The sequence below is a fragment of the Hyperolius riggenbachi genome, chromosome 12, assembly GCF_040937935.1.
Source record: "Hyperolius riggenbachi isolate aHypRig1 chromosome 12, aHypRig1.pri, whole genome shotgun sequence".
NCBI classification, from domain to species: Eukaryota; Metazoa; Chordata; class Amphibia; order Anura; family Hyperoliidae; genus Hyperolius; species Hyperolius riggenbachi.
This window is the reverse complement of record NC_090657.1, coordinates 179,005,253-179,026,733: the sequence shown is the minus strand read 5'-3', so window position 1 is coordinate 179,026,733 and position 21,481 is coordinate 179,005,253. Positions and strand designations below refer to the sequence as shown.

The 21,481-nt window shown below is 46.5% G+C and overlaps 1 protein-coding gene across 9 annotated transcripts in view; it reads left to right on the top strand.

Moving 5' to 3' along the window:
- The window catches only part of FAM110A (family with sequence similarity 110 member A), an 897,957-nt gene that overhangs the window by 787,249 nt on the left and 89,227 nt on the right, over window positions 1–21,481 (top strand). For 7 of the 9 annotated variants that reach the window (XM_068262829.1, XM_068262828.1, XM_068262827.1 and 4 more), the window contains 4 exons: window positions 7,968–8,111; window positions 9,796–9,852; window positions 14,185–14,328; window positions 15,712–16,783. In XM_068262829.1, coding sequence (XP_068118930.1) covers window positions 7,968–8,111; window positions 9,796–9,852; window positions 14,185–14,328; window positions 15,712–15,748 — 382 coding nt within the window. In that variant the 3' untranslated portion in view covers window positions 15,749–16,783. Of the gene's footprint in view, window positions 1–7,967; window positions 8,112–9,795; window positions 9,853–14,184; window positions 14,329–15,711; window positions 16,784–21,481 lie in introns of those variants that run through there. The other 2 variants (XR_011025181.1, XM_068262826.1) reach the window with 2 other exon arrangements.

The window sequence follows — 21,481 nt, the reverse complement described above, 5'->3', positions numbered from 1 at the left end:
CTGAGTCCTTAACCTGCTGGGCGGTCTGGACGAGCTCAGCTCGTCCAGTACCGCCGGAGGCTGCCGCTCAGGCCCTGCTGGGCCGATTTGGCTGAAATAAAAAGCAGCACACGCAGCCGGCACTTTGCCAGCCGCGTGTGCTGCCTGATCGCCGCCGCTCTGCGGCGATTCGCCGCGAGCAGCGGCGAAAGAGGGCCCCCCTAGCCGCCTGAGCCCTGCGCAGCCGGAACAAAAAGTTCCGGCCAGCGCTAAGGGCTGGATCGGAGGCGGCTGACGTCACGACGTCGGCTGACGTCGATGACGTCACTCCGCTCGTCGCTATGGCGACGATATAAGCAAAACAAGGAAGGCCGCTCATTGCGGCCTTCCTTGTTTATTCTGGGCGCCGGAGGCGATCGGAAGATCGCCTCCGGAGCGCCCTCTAGTGGGCTTTCATGCAGCCAACTTTCAGTTGGCTGCATGAAATAGTTTTTTTTTTATTAAAAAAAAACCCTCCCGCAGCCTGCCTGGCGATCTTAATAGAACGCCAGGCAGGTTAAAGAGAACCTGAACTGAAAATAAAAAGTCAAAATAACCATACACAGGTCATATTTACATCCTGTGTAGTCTACCTCTCAATTTCCTCTCCTGCGTCCCATTTGTCCACTGTGATCAATGGAATTCCCCGTCCTCTATTTTAAAAATGGCCATTACCTCGTAACAGCTTCCTGGTCAGCACACTGTTAAACTGTAATATCACCCAATTGAGCCATAGGGAAACATGGACATTCCCTTGCACATTCAGTTGTAACTGACAGCTGCTGATATATAACTGACAGCAACTGGTATACTTCTGTTTTGACAACATCTTTTCAGAACTAGAAGGGATCACTGTAAGAAGAAAATGGTAAGCTTCTGAGAGGTACTGATAGTGAGGTAAGTATGTAATATTCATTTGCAGCTAAGTCATGTGTTTATTTAAAAAATTTTACTTGCTTCAGGTTCCCTTTAAAGAGACTCTGAAGCGAGAATAAATCTCGCTTCAGAGCTCATAGTTAGCAGGGGCACGTGTGCCCCTGCTAAACCGCCGCTTAACGGGGGTCCCTTCACCCCCAAAGCCCCCCCCCACTGCGACACTTGGTCGCAGACTTGGTCGCTCCTGGAGGCAGGGCTAACGGCTGCAGCCCTGCCTCCAGTCACGTCTATCAGCGGCGCATCGCCGCCTCTCCCCGCCCCTCTCAGTGAAGGAAGACTGAGAGGGGCGGGGGAGAGGCGGAGATACGCGCTGACAGACGCGCGTGGGGCAGGGCTGCGGCGGTTAGCCCTGCCCCAACCAGGAAGCGCTCCCCCGCATTACGGAGGGGATTTGGGGGTGAAGGGACCCCCATTAAGCCGTGGGATAGCGGCGGTTTAGCAGGGGCACACGTGCCCCTGCTATCTATGAGGTCTGAAGCGAGATTTATTCTCGCTTCAGACTCTCTTTAAGCCTGTTTTCCATGAACAGTTGAACTATGTGCTCAGGAAGCAGTTACTAGGCAGCATTGAGCAGTTGTGAGAGTTTGAGAGGCATTTCACTGCCTATCAACTGTCCGTCGAAAAGAGGCCTTAAAGGGGCACTATGGCTAATCTCTTCATTTTAAGTCCCTTTAACATAAACATTTGTATGTTTAGCATTGTTAATGTCATGTATTGTGACTGTTGAAAAGGAGTTTTTAAACTGCAAGTACACATGTACAGCTAATGAGTCACGTCGGGCAAATTTACCTTACTGACACCGATTCAGCATAAACCATTGTATAATAGGAGGCACTGTGACTGCTCTTTGTATTGCTGATTTATTCCCCCCCTCTCTGGTCCGATCAGATAGGTTTATTCCAACGTGTAACTCTAACACGCTGCAGCCGTTGTACAGCAAGGACCCCTAATTGGAAGCTGGCACAGCGGACACCTATTGTCCGTTGCTGTGGTAACCAGCATTTGCCTTTTCACCTGCGCAAACAGCGGCGGTGTCAGCTAGAAGACACACGCGCTACTGCTGTGTCCTGCATCGTGTCTCTTAGGGAGATTGTTTTTATGAACACGGAGGAGTTTTCAGGAAGGAGATAGTTATAAATATAATTTTGCACATGAGCAGGACACAGCAATAGCGCTTGTGTCTGCTAGCTGATGCCGCCACTGTTTTGCATGCTTGAAAAACCGAATGCTGGTTACCACAGCAGAGGACAATAGGTGTCCGTCGCTGTGCCAGCTTCAAATCAGGGGTCCTTAGCAGCAGCGTGGAACGTTAGAGCCGTACAGTGCCTTCCTGCGCTGTACGGCGGCTGCAGCTTGCTCTGAGCTCAGTAACTGCACGAACAGTTTAGTTACAAGTTGGAATAGACCTATCTGATCGGACCAGAGAGGGGGGGGGGGGGGATAAATCAGCAATGGAAAGAGCAGTTACAGTGCCTCCTATTACACAATGGTTTATGCTGAATCGGCGTCAGTAAGGTAAATTTGCCCGACGTGACTCGTTAGCTATATACGTGTACTTGCAGTTTAAAAAATCCTTTTCAACAGTCACAATACATGACATTAACAATGCTAAACATACAAATGTTTATGTTAAATGGACTTAAAATGAAGAGATTAGCCATAGTGCCCCTTTAAAGAAAACCTGAACTGAAAATTAAAAGTCAAAATAAGCATACACAAGTCATACTTGCCTTCCATGTAGTCTACTCCTCAGTGTCTTTCTCCTGTCCCGCGTCCTGTTTGTTCACTGTGATCAATGGAATTTTCCATCCTCCATTTTGAAAATGGTCATTACCCATAAAAGCTTTCTTGTCAGCACACAATTAAACTGTAACATCGCCCACTTGGGCCATAGGGAAACATGGACATTACCTGGTACATCAGTTTTCCTCTCAGCTATAACTGACCGCAACTGATATTTTACTGACAGCAACTGATACACTGTATTTCAGATCTGACAAAATCTTGTCAGAACTGGAATAGATTAAAAATGGTGAGCTTCTGAGAGGAACTGATGGCAAGGTAATTATGTAATGTTCATTTGAAGTTACCTCGTGTTTATTTTAAATAGTTTTACTCAGTACAGGTTCTCTTTAAGGTTTACATCCTTAAAGGGACACTGAACTGAGTAAAATTATTTAAAATAAACACATGCTGTACTGGCAAATGAATATTACATACTTACCTCACCGTCAGTTCCTCTCAGAAGCTCACCATTTTTCTTCTTACAGTGATCCCTTTCAGTTCTGACAAGATTTTGTCAAAACAGAAATATACCAGTTGCTGTCAGTTATATATCAACTTATCTTGATAGGAAGTGCGGCCCTCAGGCAAAAAAAAGCTTGGGCACCACTTAATTAGCTGATCAGAGTGTGACCCTAAAGCCGCATCTACACGTGTAGATGCGGCCGCTCGATTGATAAGATCCGACAGGACGGATCTCCCCACCGCCGATTCCCTGCTCGCTCCCCGCGAGGGGACAATGGCAGGGAATCGAGCAGAAGATAAGCGGCGGGGGGACGAGCGGGTATTGATTCCGGCGAGCGGGGTCGCGGAAGAGGCGATCCGGCGGCTAATCGAGCCGCCGGATAGCCGCCTCATCTACACGTGTAGATGAGGCTTTAGACAATTACAATATTGGGAAAAGGTTCAATTTTCTAATGGGCTGAGATTTTGATTTTGGATTTTCATAAGCTGTAAGCGATAATTATGAAAACTATAACAAGTAAAAGTCTGAAATATCTCGCTTTGCATGTAATGAGTCTATTTAAACTTACTGAATAACCTTTTGCACGATACTCTAATTTTTCGAGTTTTACCTGTATATTCCCCTACCGATGACCTAATTTCATCCTTTGCGCACGTGATTCTGGGTCCAACTATAGTCGGCCCCCGAATTACGGTGATTTTATTGCGGTGACCAAATCCCGTACAGCGCCTAGCTGACCTTCAGGGCCCGTTCACACTGGGACGTTGCGTTATCCTGTTTTTACAAAATCAGGGTAACGCCACATTAATGAATGTATGGGGCCTTTCATACTGGGAGGATGGCGACACGACGGAAGAGAGGTTTTTCGCCGAATGCTGATGTGAGTTAAACAGTGTGTTGGGGGTGACTTGCACAGCGGACCGGAAATCGTGTAAGTCTAGGGCGGCGCAGACTTACCAAAAAAAAAAAGTGTTTGCGTTGCCTTGCAGCGCTGAAGCATATTTTGCCAATATACTTACGCACAATTTGTCTTTTCCGCCACAGGAATTGAGCGCTAGAGAGCCTCGCTTCCTGCCTGGCCTGGTGCCAGAATAGGGATTACTGCTTAATAATGCAGCAGCTTACGCATGAAACGCAGCACTGAGCAGCAGGTGCTTTTGAGGTAATCCATTCAGGCCCAGAGTAGTGTGCAGATAACGAGCAGGCTACAAGTTGCTGCCCACTGACCACGGCTCATGGGTCTCTGAATGACTTATGGCGCATGCACCTGCCCACTGACCACGGCTCATGGGTCTCTGAATGACTTATGGCGCATGCACCTGACCACGGCTCATGGGTCTCTGAATGACGTATGGCGCATGCACCTGCCCACTGACCACGGCTCATGGGTCTCTGAATGACGTATGGCGCATGCACCTGCCCACTGACCACGGCTCATGGGTCTCTGAATGACTTATGGCGCATGCACCTGCCCACTGACCACGGCTCATGGGTCTCTGAATGACTTATGGCGCATGCACCTGCCCACTGACCACGGCTCATGGGTCTCTGAATGACTTATGGCGCTTGCACCTGCCCACTTTCCACCATAGCCGGATACTAAATACCTGTTTTTTTGCCCCTGCGGTTTACTAGAACAGAAGTTCTATTAAATCAGGCTTTACTATACCAGGTGTTACTCCCATATACTTATAATGGGGCTTGGCGGGGACCCAGATACTTGATTTACTGTACCCAAATGTTTACTATAACAAGATTATACTGTAATTGTGTCTACTTCCTGCTTTCATGGAAGCAAAGGGTTAACATCTTTTATTTACATATTAGCTGTGTCTGCCAAAGAATGCCGAATTTCTGTGCTGATACAGCTGACAGATCAAATTACACTTGTGATTACTTGTAGATGGGCGGGAATTAGACAGGCTCTTCTCTCTAAGAACACACAGGGTGTTATTCTCTCTGTTTCCTGTGTCCTGTGCAAGAGTTCAGGTCCACTTTGAAGCTGCAGTCCCAGTGGAGAGAAACTGTCATTCAGAGCCCTGTAATTGTCAGGCTTACAGTGTGAAAGAAAAAAAGAACACAGGCGCACTGTGCATACACACGTTCATCTGATTGTGTCAGTTCAAAGGCCCTTTAAATACCAACATTCAATCTGCAGTTGCTAGAACTTTTTTTTTTAGGAAACCATGGCAACAGCATACAGCTTGGAGTAAAAGATGCCCCAAATTTTTTCTCTCTGCTTCACTGGTTTATAACTTTGCACAAAGGAAGGAGTAGAGTTTTACTGCATTTCTTTTTTCCCCTTAATGGCTTTACTGAGATTGCAGCAAGCACATATTCATACTACAAGGAATCCTAATAACCGCAGGGATGCTGGCTATGCGTACGGACTGAGAGTAATCACTCCCATCTCTGCAATGTCTGACGGCCATGCAGTGTAGCTTTCATGTGAAGCAGGCAGAGCGTCCAGAGCAAGGGGAAGGAGTAATCACCGGTATGGAGAGTGCAATTACGTATGTTCAAATACTTGAACCACAAAGGAATGATTTGTTAAGGATTGCTTTTCTGCTTAGGAATAGTGGAGATGAGATACACTTTTTTTTTTTTTTTTTTTTTTTTAAAGGAACCAGAGGCGATGGCAATATGGAGGCTGCCATATTAACCACTTAAGGTTATCTGGGCGGATATATACGTCCAGTGTAGTTGTGGAGAGTGCACCACCAGTTTGTTACTAAATGAGGCACATGTGGTATCATTTTTATCGTGATGAGCTGTAGAATACATTTTGGTGTCTTAAAGAGACACTGTAACATCACAAAGTTCCCCTGGGGGGTACTCACCTCGGGAGGGGGAAGCCTCAGGGTCCCAATGAGGCTTCCCACGCCGTCCTCTATCCCACGGGGGTCTCGCTGCAACCCTCCGAACAGCCACCCAACAGATCCGACAGCCTGTTCAATATTTACCTTTCCAGGCTCCAGCGGGGGCGCTGTTGCGGCTTTCGGCTCCGAAGTAGACAGAAATACCCGATCTCAGTCGGGTCTGCTCTACTGCGCAGGCGCCGGAGACTTGCGCCTGCGCAGTAGAGCAGACCTGACGGCGATCGGGTATTTCCACCTATTTCGGAGCAGAGAGTCGCCACAGCGCCTGCACAGGAGTCGGGAAGGTAAATATTTACATCGGCGCTGTTCGGAGGGCTGCAGCGAGACCCCCGTGGGACAGACGGCGTGGGAAGCCTCATTGGGACCCTAAGGCTTCCCCCTCCCGAGGTGAGTACCCCTCAGGGGAACTTTTTGATGTTACAGGTTTTCTTTAAAGCTTGGACACACGTCACATAAAAAATGGGTAGGGTCAAACTCAATCCAACATAAAAAGTAATTTTCAAAATTATGATCAAACTTTGGAAAGTCTTAGCAAAACTACAAGAGACATAGGTGGTAACATTTTAACCCTGATGAGTTGTAGAATGGAGTTTAGAAAGTTTTAGGGTTGAGGCCCATGTCTTGTGTATTCTTTTTAGTCACAAAATGAATCAAAAGCAATTACATTTTCGCATATTCTGTACCAAAATAAAAGACTTGTAAAATGAAAAAGTGACAGAATATGAGAGAAAACATGTATTGTTACCTTAGGAACTTGGCTTTTTAAATATGTATACCATGAGGGTATATTACTGTTATTATTGCAAAGAAGGTCTCGTAATCATCGATGGTGTACAATGCGAAAACAAAAAACATACATTGTGCTAGAAACATAATCTAAATGTTGTAATAACCAGGATGCAAATAAAATTTGTGGGTTTAAAGAGAACCAGAGACGAAGCATCCTCATGTATTTTACCACATATATCAGTGGGAACATTAGAGAAAACACCTACCCTGCTCTCTGTTTCATTATTTACTGTTCAGATTGCATCTAATCAGCCCAGATAAAATCCCCGACAGAGTATTCAGTCTGGCTTTGCTATGATTCAGCTATAATGATTCCTGAGCAGAGCCACAAGGTGGCAGGCTTCGGCTTGAAAAGACAGCACAGAAGACAGCTATAGACTAGACTCAGCTATAAAGATTCCTGAACAAAGCCAGACTGAATGCTCAGTCGGGGATTTTATCAGGGCTGATTAGATGCAATCTGAACAGTAAATTCTATTTTGTTTGTTTTTTTACCTTAATTTAGCTTTAAAATGTATAGAAAATAAGGTATTTACTATACAACATTTTCACACACTAAAAGCCTAATTTTGTCCTGAAAAAAAAAACAATATATAGATCCTTTAGCTGTGATAAGGAGTAATAAAGTTATTGGCGAATGAATGGGAGTGGTGCTGATATGTCAAAATTGCTCTCGTCCTGAAGTGGTTAATTTCCTTTTAAACAATACCAGTTACCTGCCAGCCCTGTTAATCTTATTGGTCAGTAGTGTCTGAATTACACACCTGAAACAAGCATGCGGCTAATCTAGTCACCCTTCAGTCAGAACATCTGATATGCATGCTTTTCCAGGTCTATGACTAAAATATTAGAGGCAGAGAATTATTAGGACATCCAGGCAATATGCATTGTTTACTTGATATTAATATGGCAGCCTCCATATTCTTCCCACCTCGGGTTCCCTTTAATTTCCTTTTTAACAGAACTCCAGAGCAATAACTTATCACTGTGGGTGTTTGTCTGCACATGGCGTGTCATCACTGCTCTTTGAATTGCTGTAATGAGTGCCTCCTCCTGATTGAACACAGTTCTGCTCTCGTTCTTCCTTCCCATTACAGTGTGTATAAAAATCCTGCAGAGTTGAAGCAGCAGCTGCAGACTCAGCTCATCTCCCCCTTGCTTGGCACTAAGGAGGCCACCTGGAAGCCGAAGAAGGAACAAAAGAGATCTGCGGAGGACACCAGACCGTACCCTCCGTCGCGGTGAGCGCTCATCGATTATGTCATCTGTGTTATGTAGAGTCTACATCCACAACGCATTGTGCCCAGGGAATACTTAAAGGGACTCTGAGACAAATAACATAATAGATTTATACATACCTGGGGGTTCCTCCAACCACATCCGCATAGATCGCTCCCACGCCGCCGTCCTCAGTCTTCTCTATCGCCGGTATCGAGTCCCATAACTTCCACCGGATGCAACCATTTTTCCGCTTATGCAGGGGCTCCCTTCGTCTTGCCGGCTCCTGCTTTACGCATGCGCCTGTGTAGTACAGAGGGAGAGCCCTGCGCCTGCGCCGACTGGCCGAAGTGACAGGACCCAGTACCGGCGATTGAGAAGGTTGAGGACTGCAGCATGGGAGCGATCCATGCGGATGGGGCTGGAGGAAGCCCCAGGTATGTATAAATCTGTTATGATGTTCGTCTCGGAGTCACTTTTAAAGTGTACTCAGCTTGCATTTGGCGACTTGAGCACACTTACTTGCACACTTTCCTGAGACAAAGTTAACCTGAAGCCTAGTTAAAATCTAATCAAAGCAAAAGGTGGCTACTTTGAAGAACCTAGAATATGACATTTTCAGTTGTTTCACACTTTTTGTTTATGTACTATACTTCCACATGTGTTAATTCATAGTTTGGATGACTTCAGTGTGAATCTACAATGTTCATAGTCATGAAAATAAAGAAAACTCTTTGAATGAGAAGGTGTGTCCAAACTTGGTCTGTACTGTAGATCATTTCAGTGTGATAAGTAGCGATAAAGTTATTGGTGAATGAATGGGAGGAGTGTGATGTGAAAATAGCTCTGGTATAGAAGGGTAAAAAACCTGTGGTAGGAAAGCTAGTAAAGGACACCAGAATTGAGAGGGATATGGAGGCTGACATTTATTTCTCTTTAAACCGTGTGAATTGCCTGGCTGTCCTGCTGATCCTCTGCCTCTAATACTGTTATGCTGGGCATACACGGTACGTTTTTTTTTTTATCAATCGAGCCGCTGATGGCTCGATTGGTAATATCCGACGTGCCCGATACCCCGCCGCATCGATCCCGCGCTCGATACCGGCGGGCAGGACAAAAGCATAAACGAAGCGGAAGATAAGGAAGCGCCCGCGGGGACGAGCGGGAATCGATCCGGGCGTGTGGGGACGCACCGTAATTGAGCCAGCTGTGTTTAGAGAGTTTAGCCTGGTTAATTCCCCCTCATTTGTGTCTAATCACAAATTGTAATCTGATCTTCCCCCCCCCCCCCCCCCCCCCCCCCCTGTGTCACATGGCTGCTAAGGCAGATAAGGATATTTGAAAGCACAGGAGGTTAACAATGTCTTCTTCCATGAATCAGGAAGTAGAAACCGGCAGATCTATTTTAAAATTTGTATTAGCTGTAACAAAGGAATGTTTTGTTGTTTTTAAAGGTCATTATGCTGTTGTTTATCTGTTAGAGCAGAGAGAACGTTCTGAGGTCAGGTTCGCTTGAAGTCTGACTGTTTTTAGTGTGTGTGATTCTATTGCAGCCAGAGATCAGCAGGACTGCCAGGCAACTGGCATTGTTTAAAAGGAAATAGATATGGACACCACCACATGCCTCAGCTCTGGTGTCCTTTAAGTCTTCAATTCTGCAGTCACAGGGAACTTATAGTATCCATATCTTGTCATTGTTTTCAATAGTAAAGAAGATCCCAGTGGAATTCTCCTCTCCGGAGCTGCAGACCTGGATCCCTTGGGGTGAGCTTGCAGATCCTTCATGTGTGATGATAGGAAACCATGTATGTTCATGAGCTTCGCTTTAGCCACAGGGCAATTGTACTTAAAGCGTACCTGAGATGAGGCCACAGGAATAAAATATACAATCCTTGGGCTTCCTCCGGCCCCCTCTGGCCTTATTGCTTCCATTCCCCGTTCGCCCGCTACTGGCTCCGGGAAATCAGTCAGTCAGGGCCAGTCGGCGCATGTGCAGTCCAGCCAGGCCCGCTCCCATGTCTCACTCCCGTCGTCAATCAGGCTGGAGAAAGCCCCAGGTATGTATATTTTATCCCTGTGGCCCCATCTCAGGGTCACTTTAAAGTTAAACCTTAGGTATGCACTAGAAACAGTCCCAGGAGCTGCTGCACAAGGACTCCCGATACTCCAAATAAATATTATGGAAGTTTAAAGTGTAGCTGTAGGGGAAAAAAGTGCCCCTATGTGATACTTACCCGGGAGGAGGAAGCCTCTGGATCCTGGAGAGGCTTCCCCTGTTCTCCACCAGTCTGTTCCAACACTGGTACCCCTGAAAAGCACTGACCTGCTCAGGCTCCAGCAGGAAAAGCCGAGCCCGATCAGAGTCCGTGCTACTAGGAGGTGCAGTGTGGCCACGCTTCAGGGGTCCCTTCTTGCCAACGTCTTTGTGGAGGACACTGGGACGCCTCTTGGGATCCAGAGGCAATATCTCGGCTACAAAATAAAATGAAAAGGATGTTTTAAATGTATTAAGTTGTAAACAGGTTTGTGCTGCACTGATTTGATTATAACCATTTTTAGCAATACTGTATTCGAATTTTGCTGTAACTAAATTGTGCAGGTGTTTTTTTCTGTTTTTTTTTTGTCCAGTACACGCAGGTCATACAGTTGTGTGTATCTGTAGTGAAAAATGTGCCACAAGCAGATACCGTATTTTTCAGAATATAAGACACACCTAGGTTTAGAGGGCAAAAACCAGGGAAAAAAATATACTAAACCTGGTGCGTCAATGTTCCAGGAGCGTCTAGTAGATGTTCTCACCCCAATCAGTGTCCTCTTCTGTCCTCCTTTTGCTCCCTCTGTGTGTGTCCCAGTGTGTTCTCCTGTGTCTCATCCTTGTCCCCATGTGTCTCGTTCTGGTCCCACTGTGTCCCCTCCTGGTCCACCTCCCCCCCCCCCCCCCCTCCTCCACCCATGTCTCCTCTGCTCCCTGTGTAAAATTAAATAGCGGAAGAACGGCTCACCTTCCTTGTGATTGCAGTTCTGGGTGGTTCTCAGGGTGCTAGTAAAAAAGGGCGCACAGGGATAGTGGACAAAAAGGGCGCCGCCATAGACTGCAATGCAAAATATCGGCTATTCGGCGCCCGACAGGAAAAAAGGGCGCCCGAGAAATAGCGGTTACAGGGATCATGGTAACAAAAGTTTTCGTTTACAGAATAAGGTTTATAACAAATATCGTTTACAAGTTCGTTTTGACTTTGTGTTATACTTATTTTTCGTTTTTAAATTTCGCTTATATCAGTTTTTACTTATTATTTAGTTTAAAAATTTCGCTTACAAAAGTATAATAACTAAATTTTCATTTAAAAATTCTTTTTCTTATGTATAATGCTTAAATACCGTTTTCAACATTATTGTATTAGAAATACATCGCTTTCGGTATTAACTTTGTTTTTACACTTATAATGCGTTGATTATAGTTACTAAAATATTGCTTTTAATGTTACTGTTATTTTAAGATTTCTAATGCTTGTAAGGCTATGTATTGTATTGTATATATTTATATATACACTTTTCTCTATTTATAATATTAATGTATACGTGATTTTAAGTCTATTTTAAGGCTATGTATTCTATTACAAATATATAAATTATTTTATTCATGTTATTTGTAGAGTTGGGCCGAACAGTTCGCCTGGCGAACCTCTCTGGGCCTCTTACTACTTCCGGGTCGCAATGACCCGGAGTAGTACGCCTGCGCTGCCCGGCGGAGCGCGTCCTAGATCGCGCTCCTGTTGCCGGGCGCTCTCTGCGCATGAGCGTGACGTCACTCATGACGTCACGCACATGCGCACAGAGTGCCCGGCAACGGGAGCGCGATCTAGGACGCGCTCTGCCGGGCAGCGCAGGCGTACTACTCTGGGTCATTGCGACCCGGAAGTAGTAAGAGGCCCATGAATTTAGAGATGTTCGCCGGCGAACGGTTCGGGAACCGTTCGCCACATCTCTAGTTATTTGTAGAGAAGTATTTTAAGGATTAAATATATTATTGTTTATATGTGTTTAGGGTGGGGGTGGTTAGGTTTAGGCATTACCAGGGGGGTCTAGGGGTTAGGGATAGGTACAGGGAGGGTTAGGTATAGTTACAGTATAATATATGCAATCAGGGGGTGTTTAGGGTTAGGCACCACCAGGGGGGTGGTTAGGGTTAGGCACCACCAGGGGGGTCTTAGGGTTAGGCACCACCAGGGGGGGTCTTAGGGTTAGGCACCACCAGGGGGGTCTTAGGGTTAGGCACCATCAGGGGGGTCTTAGGGTTAGGGATAGGTACAGGGAGGGCTCTGTGTGAGAATAAGGTTAGGTATAGTTACAGCACAATATATGTAATATATACAATTTATTAAATTATATGTATTTAAACACAGAGGGGTCTAGGGGATAGGGATAGGGAGAGATCTGTGTGAGCCTACAGTTTGGTATGATTACAGTAAAATATCTGTAAAACCTACCATTGCATTGCTATGCTTAATACAAGTGTAAATATCGTTTTTGTTATAGACGATATTTGATGTTTCTTTTCAGAATTCGTTTGTTGTTATAGACGGTATTTTGCCATTTCATTTCCGTTTATTTAACCTATTTAGCACTAACTTTTCGTTTACAACCCCTTAAAAGAAAAATATGGTTTTGCATTAAAACTTAAAATTTCGGCTATACCCCGCGCCCTTTTTTCCAGGCGCCCTTTTTTGATACACGCGGTTCTCAGCCCCTGGCTAAAATGAAATAGCAGCTCACCTCAGCTGGTAATTGCAGTGACGAACAGCACACATATCCTCTCCTACGTGGCTTCCCCTGGTGAGGGCTTCTGTTGATGACGCGGACACAGTTTGTCTCAGCTTAAAGTACCCATGAACCAGTTTACGATCCACATAATTTTAATACTGTTTTATGTGTACAGCACTATCCTCACACTCCAGCAACCCCCCCCTTCCCCCCCCCTCCCCCCCCCCCCCCCCCCCCCCCGCTCTGCTCAGCAGTAACATACGACTGTGCAGAATGTGGATAATGGGCAGGGAGAAAGTGTCCGTTCCTCCCCTCCTCTCTGCCTGTCCTTAGTTCCGCCCCCTCCACTCGCTGCTTATAATTTCAGATAGCTGTTAAAGCGTGCAGGTGAGATGCGCTGTATGTGAGCTTGTGATAGTATACTAATACAGCTATTAGTACACTATCATTCCGACCGCCATTACCACAAGCTCACATACAGCACAGCTATCCTGCACGCTGCATGTTATAACACTTATCTGGATCTGGAAGCGGAGAGTAGAGGGGGCGGAACTAAGGACAGGTAGAGAGGAGGAAGAGCTGCTACTTCCTCCCCGCCTATAATCGACGGCTGAGCAGTGCGGGGGACATAGGGGGCGCTGGAGGGGGGAGGATGGTGCTGTGACAGGTCACAGCACCACAACTAAAACAATGTTAAAATTTTGATCGAAAAAAAAAAAACAGTTCAAGGGTATTTTAAAGTGAACCTCCAGACTAAAAATCGACTCAGCAGCACTGAAAAGGCCTGGTGTTTCTTTAACAGTTTCACAGCATCAGAACTTTGTTTCTCTTATACAAGCCTCATTTTTAGCTGCACAGAAGAAAACTGCCCGGGCATTTTTCCCCTGATGCTGTGCAAAGCATGATGGGATTTCTGATGTTCTCGTTCTGCTGTTTTGGTGCTGTTTTTTTGTTTTGTTTTGTTTTTTTTTTTTACATTTTGAATTTGACATTTTAAGCCTAGCGCATGCAGCTGGGAGTGGTTATCAGGACACAGGACAGTTGGAACTGTGTCTTATGCTCCTTGTCACCTCCTTTCAACCAAAAAGATGGCTGCCCCATGACAAAGATGGCAGCCCCCATGAATCACAAACATTTGCCTGTTCTTTTAAAACAGGGTGTGTAAAAAATTATATTATCTATTCTAATTAACATAACTAATGTAACTTAATGACGGTATGTTTGTTTAGGCTGAAGTTCCCGTTTAAGTCACACTATCAACATTTGGACCCAGGTTCACTTAAAAATGACTGTAGGTTTCCACCTGTACTCATCTATATTGTTGTGTTCCTGCAGGGGGCTCTCCGGAGGCATGAGCTTCGATCCTTTAGGTCCAGGAAGTGGACCCAGACCTAACCCTCTATCAGGCCTCCCTCCGGGAGCAGTGCCACCTGGTGCTTCCTTTGACCCCTTCGGCCCTCCAGGCACCGAACGCTCCGGGTGAGCTTAATAACAATTTCTCTTTATCATGTATACTGTATATAAAGAGAGTCTGAAGCAATAATAAATCTCGCTTCAGACCTCCATAGATAGCAGGGGCATGTGTGCCCCTGCTAAAACGCTGCTATCCCGCGGCTTAACGGGGGTCCCTTCACACCCAAACCCACCCCCACAAAACTTAGTCGTAAACTTGGTCGGAACATTTTCTCTTCCTGGAGGCAGGGCTAACGGCTGCAGCCCTGCCTCTTAGCAAGTCTATCAGACGCGCATCGCCGCCTCTCCCCCGCTCCTCTCGGTGAAGGAAGACTGAGAGGGGCGGGGTAGAGGCGGAGGTACGCGTCTAATAGACGCGCATGAGGCAGGACTGCGGCAGTTAGCCCCGCCCCAATGCGGAAGCGCTCCCCGGCTGCACGGAGGGGATTTAGGGGTGAAGGGACCCCCGTTAAGCCGCGGGATAGCGGCGTTTTAGCAGGGGCACACATGCCCCTGCTATCTATGAAGTCTGAAGCGAGATTTATTCTCGCTTCAGACTCTCTTTAAATCTATCTTAAAGACACTGAAGCGGAAAAAAATTATGATGCTTTTGTATGTGTAGTACAGCTAAGAAATAAAACATTAGGAGCAGAGACTTAAGTATAATAATGTTTCCGGCACAGGAAGAGTTAACCTCCTTGGCGGTGGGAATTTATTATGCTAGTGGGGCACAGAGGCTGGTTATGCACAGTAACACCAGCCTCTGTTGCCCCATGGTGTGCCTCCATGTCCCCCCTGTGCACCGCTATAGCCCCCGCAGTGCTGGCGACATGCAGCGTGTCGCCAGCACAATATTTACCTAAGCGCTCTCTGTCAGCGCCGCTCCTCCGCATCGGCGCTACCCGCCGCGTCACTTCCCTCCAATCAGCGGGAGGGAAGGGACACGGGCGGGTAGCACCGATGCGCTGGAGGCATAATAAATTCCCACCTCGGGTTCTCTTTAAGAAACTCCAGTTGTTATCTATGCAAAAGAGCCATTGAGCTCCAAGACTTTCAAAGTGGCAGAGAACTCTGTCTTCTGAAGCTTGATTTCTCAACTGTCAGTCACTGTATTTTCTTTCTCTGCAGACGACAGGTCAATAGTTCACTGGGCTGCCCTGTGAAAATATTTAGAATGCTGTGTATTGTGTAAACGTCAAATATTAGAGAATGATGCAATTTATAAAAAAACACTATATAACTGCAAATTAAAATATGAGAATATTTTCTTTGCTATTAATGTTCTAGTAATTATTTGTACTACACAACCAATTCATTATAATATTTTTTTTTTCACTTCAGTGTCTCTTTAAAGCCCATTCCTTAGGGCAAGGATAAGTCATTAATGAGTTTTTACTTTTCCCTCCCCAGACCAAACCCCCGACCATCTGCCACCCCCAGGATATGAGGACATGTTCATGTGATGGCAGACTACACCATTTTGCCCTTTTCCTGTTTTTGGACTGGTTTCTTTGCTTTACCAATATGAGTGCCAGATGTTTTTTGTTGAAGGGTACTCTAGCTCCCCCTGGTGTTGTACATTAAAAATGGATATGTTGCAAGGGTAAGAAAGTGAGTAATTCTTATTTTGCAACCTACTGATTGTAAATAAGTTTGTAGATTCCAGTTAAGTGTATAACAAAGTATTCACAATCATTCAACTGTAAATGAGCAACTGTTTCTCATGATGCATCACCAAATGCAAATCATCTATTTTCCCCTAAAACCAGGCACACATCCAGAGCTGCTGCTGTATAGTGAGCCTAGAGCTTATACGTTAGAGCAGTGATAGGCAAACTTGGCTCTCCAGCTATTAAGGAACTACAAGTCCCACAATGCATTGCTGGAGTCTGACAGCCACAGTCATGATTCATAAAGGCAAATGCATTGTGGGACTTGTAGCTCCTTAACAGCTGTAGAGCCAATTTTGCCTATCACTGCGTTAGAGCCACATCAACCCAACATGCAGACAGCCTGTTTCAGGGTTTCTGGCCCTCATCAGTGCATGGCATGCATTGATATAGCTCTATGGCAGCCTTTCTCAACCTTTTTACCCTGGAGAACCCTTAACCACTTGCCGACCGCCCACAGCCCATGGGCGGCGGCAAAGTGGACGCCTAAAGGACCGCAATACGCCTTCAGGCGGCGCGTCCTTTAGGCATGCCGGGGGAGCGATCGCGTCATTGATGACGCGCGCTTCCCCCGGCAACTGGCTCCGCCCACCCGCCGTAGCATCCCGCCGGCCATACGGAAGCGCCGGCGGGATGTTAACCCCGCGATCGCCGCTACAAAGTGTATAATACACTTTGTAATGTATACAAAGTGTATTATACAGGCTGCCTCCTGCCCTGGTGATCCCAGTGTCCGAGGGACCACCAGGGCAGGCTGCAGCCACCCTAGTCTGCACCCAAACACACAGATCTGCCCCCCCCGCCCACTGATCGCCCACAGCACCCCTCAGACCCCCCCCCCCCCCCCCTGCCCACCCCCCAGACCCCTGTTTGCACCCAATCACCCCCCTAATAACCCATCAATCACTCCCTGTCACTATCTGTCAACGCTATTTTTTTTTTATCCCCCCCCTGCCCCCTCCTGATCACCCCCCCACCCCTCAGATTCTCCCCAGACCCCCCCCAGACCCCCCCCCCCCCCCCTGTGTACTGTATGCATCTATCTTCCCTGATAACCTGTCAATCACCCGTCAATCACCCATCAATCACCCATCAATCACCCATCAATCACCCCCTGTCACTGCCACCCAACAATCAGCCCCTAACCTGCCCCTTGCGGGCAATCTGATCACCCACCCACACCAATAGATCGCCCGCAGATCCGACATCAGATCACCTCCCAAATCCATTGTTTACATCTATTCTCTCCTCTAAACACCCACTAATTACCCATCAATCACCCATCAATCACCCCCTATCACCACCTGTCACTTTTACCTATCAGATCAGACCCTAATCTGCCCCTTGCGGGCACCCAATCACCCGCCAACACGCTCAGATTGCCCTCTGACCCCCCCTTATCAATTCGCCAGTGCATTAATTACATCTGTTCTTCCCTGTAATAACCCACTGATCACCTGTCAATCACCTGCCAATCACCTATCACCCATCAATCACCCCCTGTCACCCCCTGTCACTGCCACCCATCAATCAGCCCCTAACCTGCCCCTTGCGGGCAATCTGATCACCCACCCACACCATTAGATCGCCCGCAAACCCGCCGTCAGATTACCTCCCAAATGTATTGTTTACATCTGTTATCTTCTCTAAACACCCACTAATTACCCATCAATCACCCATCAATCACCCCCTATCACCACCTGTCACTGTTACCTATCAGATCAGACCCTAAGCTGCCCCTTGCGGGCACCCAATCACCCGCCCACACGCTCAGATTGCCCTCAGACCCCCCCCCCCCCCCCCCTTATCAATTTACCAGTGCATTAATTACATCTGTCCTTCCCTGTAATAACCCACTGATCACCTGTCAATCACCTGCCAATCACCTATCACCCATCAATCACCCCCTGTCACTGCCACCCAACAATCAGCCCCTAACCCGCCCTTGCGGGCAAACTGATCACCCACCCACACCAATAGATCGCCCGCAGATCCGACATCAGATCACCACCCAAGCGCAGTGTTTCCATCTATTCTCTCCTCTAAACACCCACTAATTACCCATCAATCACCCCCTATCACCACCTGTCACTGTTACCCATCAGATCAGACCCTAATCTGCCCCTTGCGGGCACCCAATCACCCGCCTACACGCTCAGATTGCCCTCAGACCCCCCCTTATCAATTCGCCAGGGCATTATTTACATCTGTCCTTCCCTGTAATAACCCACTGATCACCTGTCAATCACCTGTCAATCACCCATCAATCACCCCCTGTCACTGCCACCCATCAATCACCCCTGTCACTGCCACCCATCAATCAGCCCCTAACCTGCCCCTTACGGGCAAACTGATCACCCACCCACACCAATAGATCGCCCGCAGATCCGACATCAGATCACCACCCAAGCGCAGTGTTTCCATCTATTCTCTCCTCTAAACACCCACTAATTACCCATCAATCACCCCCTATCACCACCTGTCACTGTTACCCATCAGATCAGACCCTAATCTGCCCCTTGCGGGCACCCAATCACCCGCCTACACGCTCAGATTGCCCTCAGACCCCCCTTATCAATTCGCCAGGGCATTATTTACATCTGTCCTTCCCTGTAATAACCCACTGATCACCTGTCAATCACCTATCAATCACCCCCTGTCACTGCCACCCATCAATCACCCGCTGTCACTGCCACCCATCAATCAGCCCCTAACCTGCCCCTTGCGGGCAATCTGATCACCCACCCACACCAATAGATCGCCCGCAGATCCGACGTCCGATCACCTCCCAAGTGCAGTGTTCACATCTGTTCTCTACCCTAAACACCCACTAATTACCCATCAATCACCCCCTGTCACTGCTACCTATCAGATTAGACCCCTATCTGCCCCTAGGGCACTCAATCACCCGCCCACACCCTCAGAATGCCCTCAGACCCCAGCCCTGATCACCTCGCCAGTGCATTGCTTGCATCTATTCCCCCCTCTAATCACACCTTGAGACACCCATCAATCACCTCCTGTCACCCCCTAGCACACCTACCCATCAGATCAGGCCCTAATTTGCCCCGTGTGGGCTCCTGATCACTCGGCCAAACCCTCAGATCCCCCTCAGACCCCCTTCCGATCACCTCCCCAGTGCATTGATTGCATCTATTTTCCCCTCTAACCACCCCCTGAGACACCCATCAATCACCTCCTTTCACCCCCCTAGCACTCCTATCCATCAGATCAGGCCCAATACAACCTGTCATCTAAAAGGCCACCCTGCTTATGACCGGTTCCACAAAATTCGCCCCCTCATAGACCACCTGTCATCAAAATTTGCAGATGCTTATACCCCTGAACAGTCATTTTGAGACATTTGGTTTCCAGGCTACTCACGGTTTTGGGCCCGTAAAATGCCAGGGCGGTATAGGAACCCCACAAGTGACCCCATTTTAGAAAAAGACACCCCAAGGTATTCTGTTAGGTGTATGACGAGTTCATAGAAGATTTTATTTTTTGTCAAAAGTTAGCGGAAATTGATTTTTATTGGGTTTTTTTCACAAAGTGTCATTTTTCACTAACTTGTGACAAAAAATAAAATCTTCTATGAACTCGCCATACACCTAACGGAATACCTTGGGGTGTCTTCTTTCTAAAATGGGGTCACTTGTGGGGTTCCTATACTGCCCTGGCATTTTAGGGGCCCTAAACCGCGAGGAGTAGTCTAGAAAACAAATGCCTCAAAATGACCTGTGAATAGGACGTTGGGCCCCTTAGCGCACCTAGGCTGCAAAAAAGTGTCACACATGTGGTACCACTGTACTCAGGAAAAGTAGTATAATGTGTTTTGGGGTGTATTTTTACACATACCCATGCTGGGTGGGAGAAATTTCTATGTAAATGGTCAATTGTGTGTAAAACAAATCAAACAATTGTCATTTACAGAGATATTTCTCCCACTTAGCATGGGTATGTGTAAAAATACACCCCAAAACACATTATACTACTTCTCCTGAGTACGGCGGTACCACATGTGTGGCACTTTTTTACACCCTAAGTACGCTAAGGGGCCCAAAGTCCAATGAGTACCTTTAGGATTTCACAGGTCATTTTGCGACATTTGGTTTCAAGACTACTCCTCACGGTTTAGGGCCCCTAAAATGCCAGGGCAGTATAGTAACCCCACAAATGACCCCATTCTAGAAAGAAGACACCCAAAGGTATTCCGTTAGGAGTATGGTGAGTTCATAGAAGATTTTATTTTTTGTCAAAAGTTAGCGGAAAATTGATTTTTATTGTTTTTTTCACAAAGTGTCATTTTCCACTAACTTTTGACAAAAAATAAAATCTTCTATGAACTCACCATACTCCTAACGGAATACCTTGGGGTGTCTTCCTTCTAAAATGGGGTCATTTGTGGGGTTCCTATACTGAACTGGCATTTTAGGGGCCCTAAACCGTGAGGAGTAGTCTGGAAATCAAATTTCGCAAAATGACCTGTGAAATCCTAAAGGTACTCATTGGACTTTGGGCCCTTTAGCGCAGTTAGGGTGCAAAAAAGTGCCACACATGTGGTATTGCCATACTCGGGAGAAGTAGTACAATGTGTTTTGGGGTGTATTTTTACACATACCCATGCTGGGTGGGAGAAATACCTCTGTAAATGACAATCTTTTGATTTTTTTACACACAATTGTCTTTTTACAGAGTTATTTCTCCCACCCAGCATGGGTATGTGTAAAAATACACCCCAAAACACATTGTACTACTTCTCCCGAGTATGGCAATACCACATGTGTGGCACTTTTTTGCACCCTAACTGCGCTAAAGGGCCCAAAGTCCAATGAGTACCTTTAGGATTTCACAGGTCATTTTGCGAAATTTGATTTCCAGACTACTCCTCACGGTTTAGGGCCCCTAAAATGCCAGTTCAGTATAGGAACCCCACAAATGACCCCATTTTAGAAAGAAGACACCCCAAGGTATTCCGTTAGGAGTATGGTGAGTTCATAGAAGATTTTATTTTTTGTCAAAAGTTAGTGGAAAATGACACTTTGTGAAAAAAACAATAAAAATCAATTTTCCGCTAACTTTTGACAAAAAATAAAATCTTCTATGAACTCACCATACTCCTAACGGAATACCTTGGGGTGTCTTCTTTCTAAAATGGGGTCATTTGTGGGGTTCCTATACTGCCCTGGCATTTTAGGGGCCCTAAACCGTGAGGAGTAGTCTGGAAATCAAATTCCGCAAAATGACTAGTGAAATCCTAAAGGTACTCATTGGACTTTGGGCCCTTTAGCGCAGTTAGGGTGCAAAAAAGTGCCACACATGTGGTATTGCCGTACTCAAGAGAAGTAGTAGAATGTGTTTTGGGGTGTATTTTTACACATACCCATGCTGGGTGGGAGAAATAACTCTGTAAATGGACAATTGTGTGTAAAAAAAATGAAAAAATTGTCATTTACAGAGATATTTCTCCCACCCAGCATGGGTATGTGTAAAAATACACCCCAAAACAC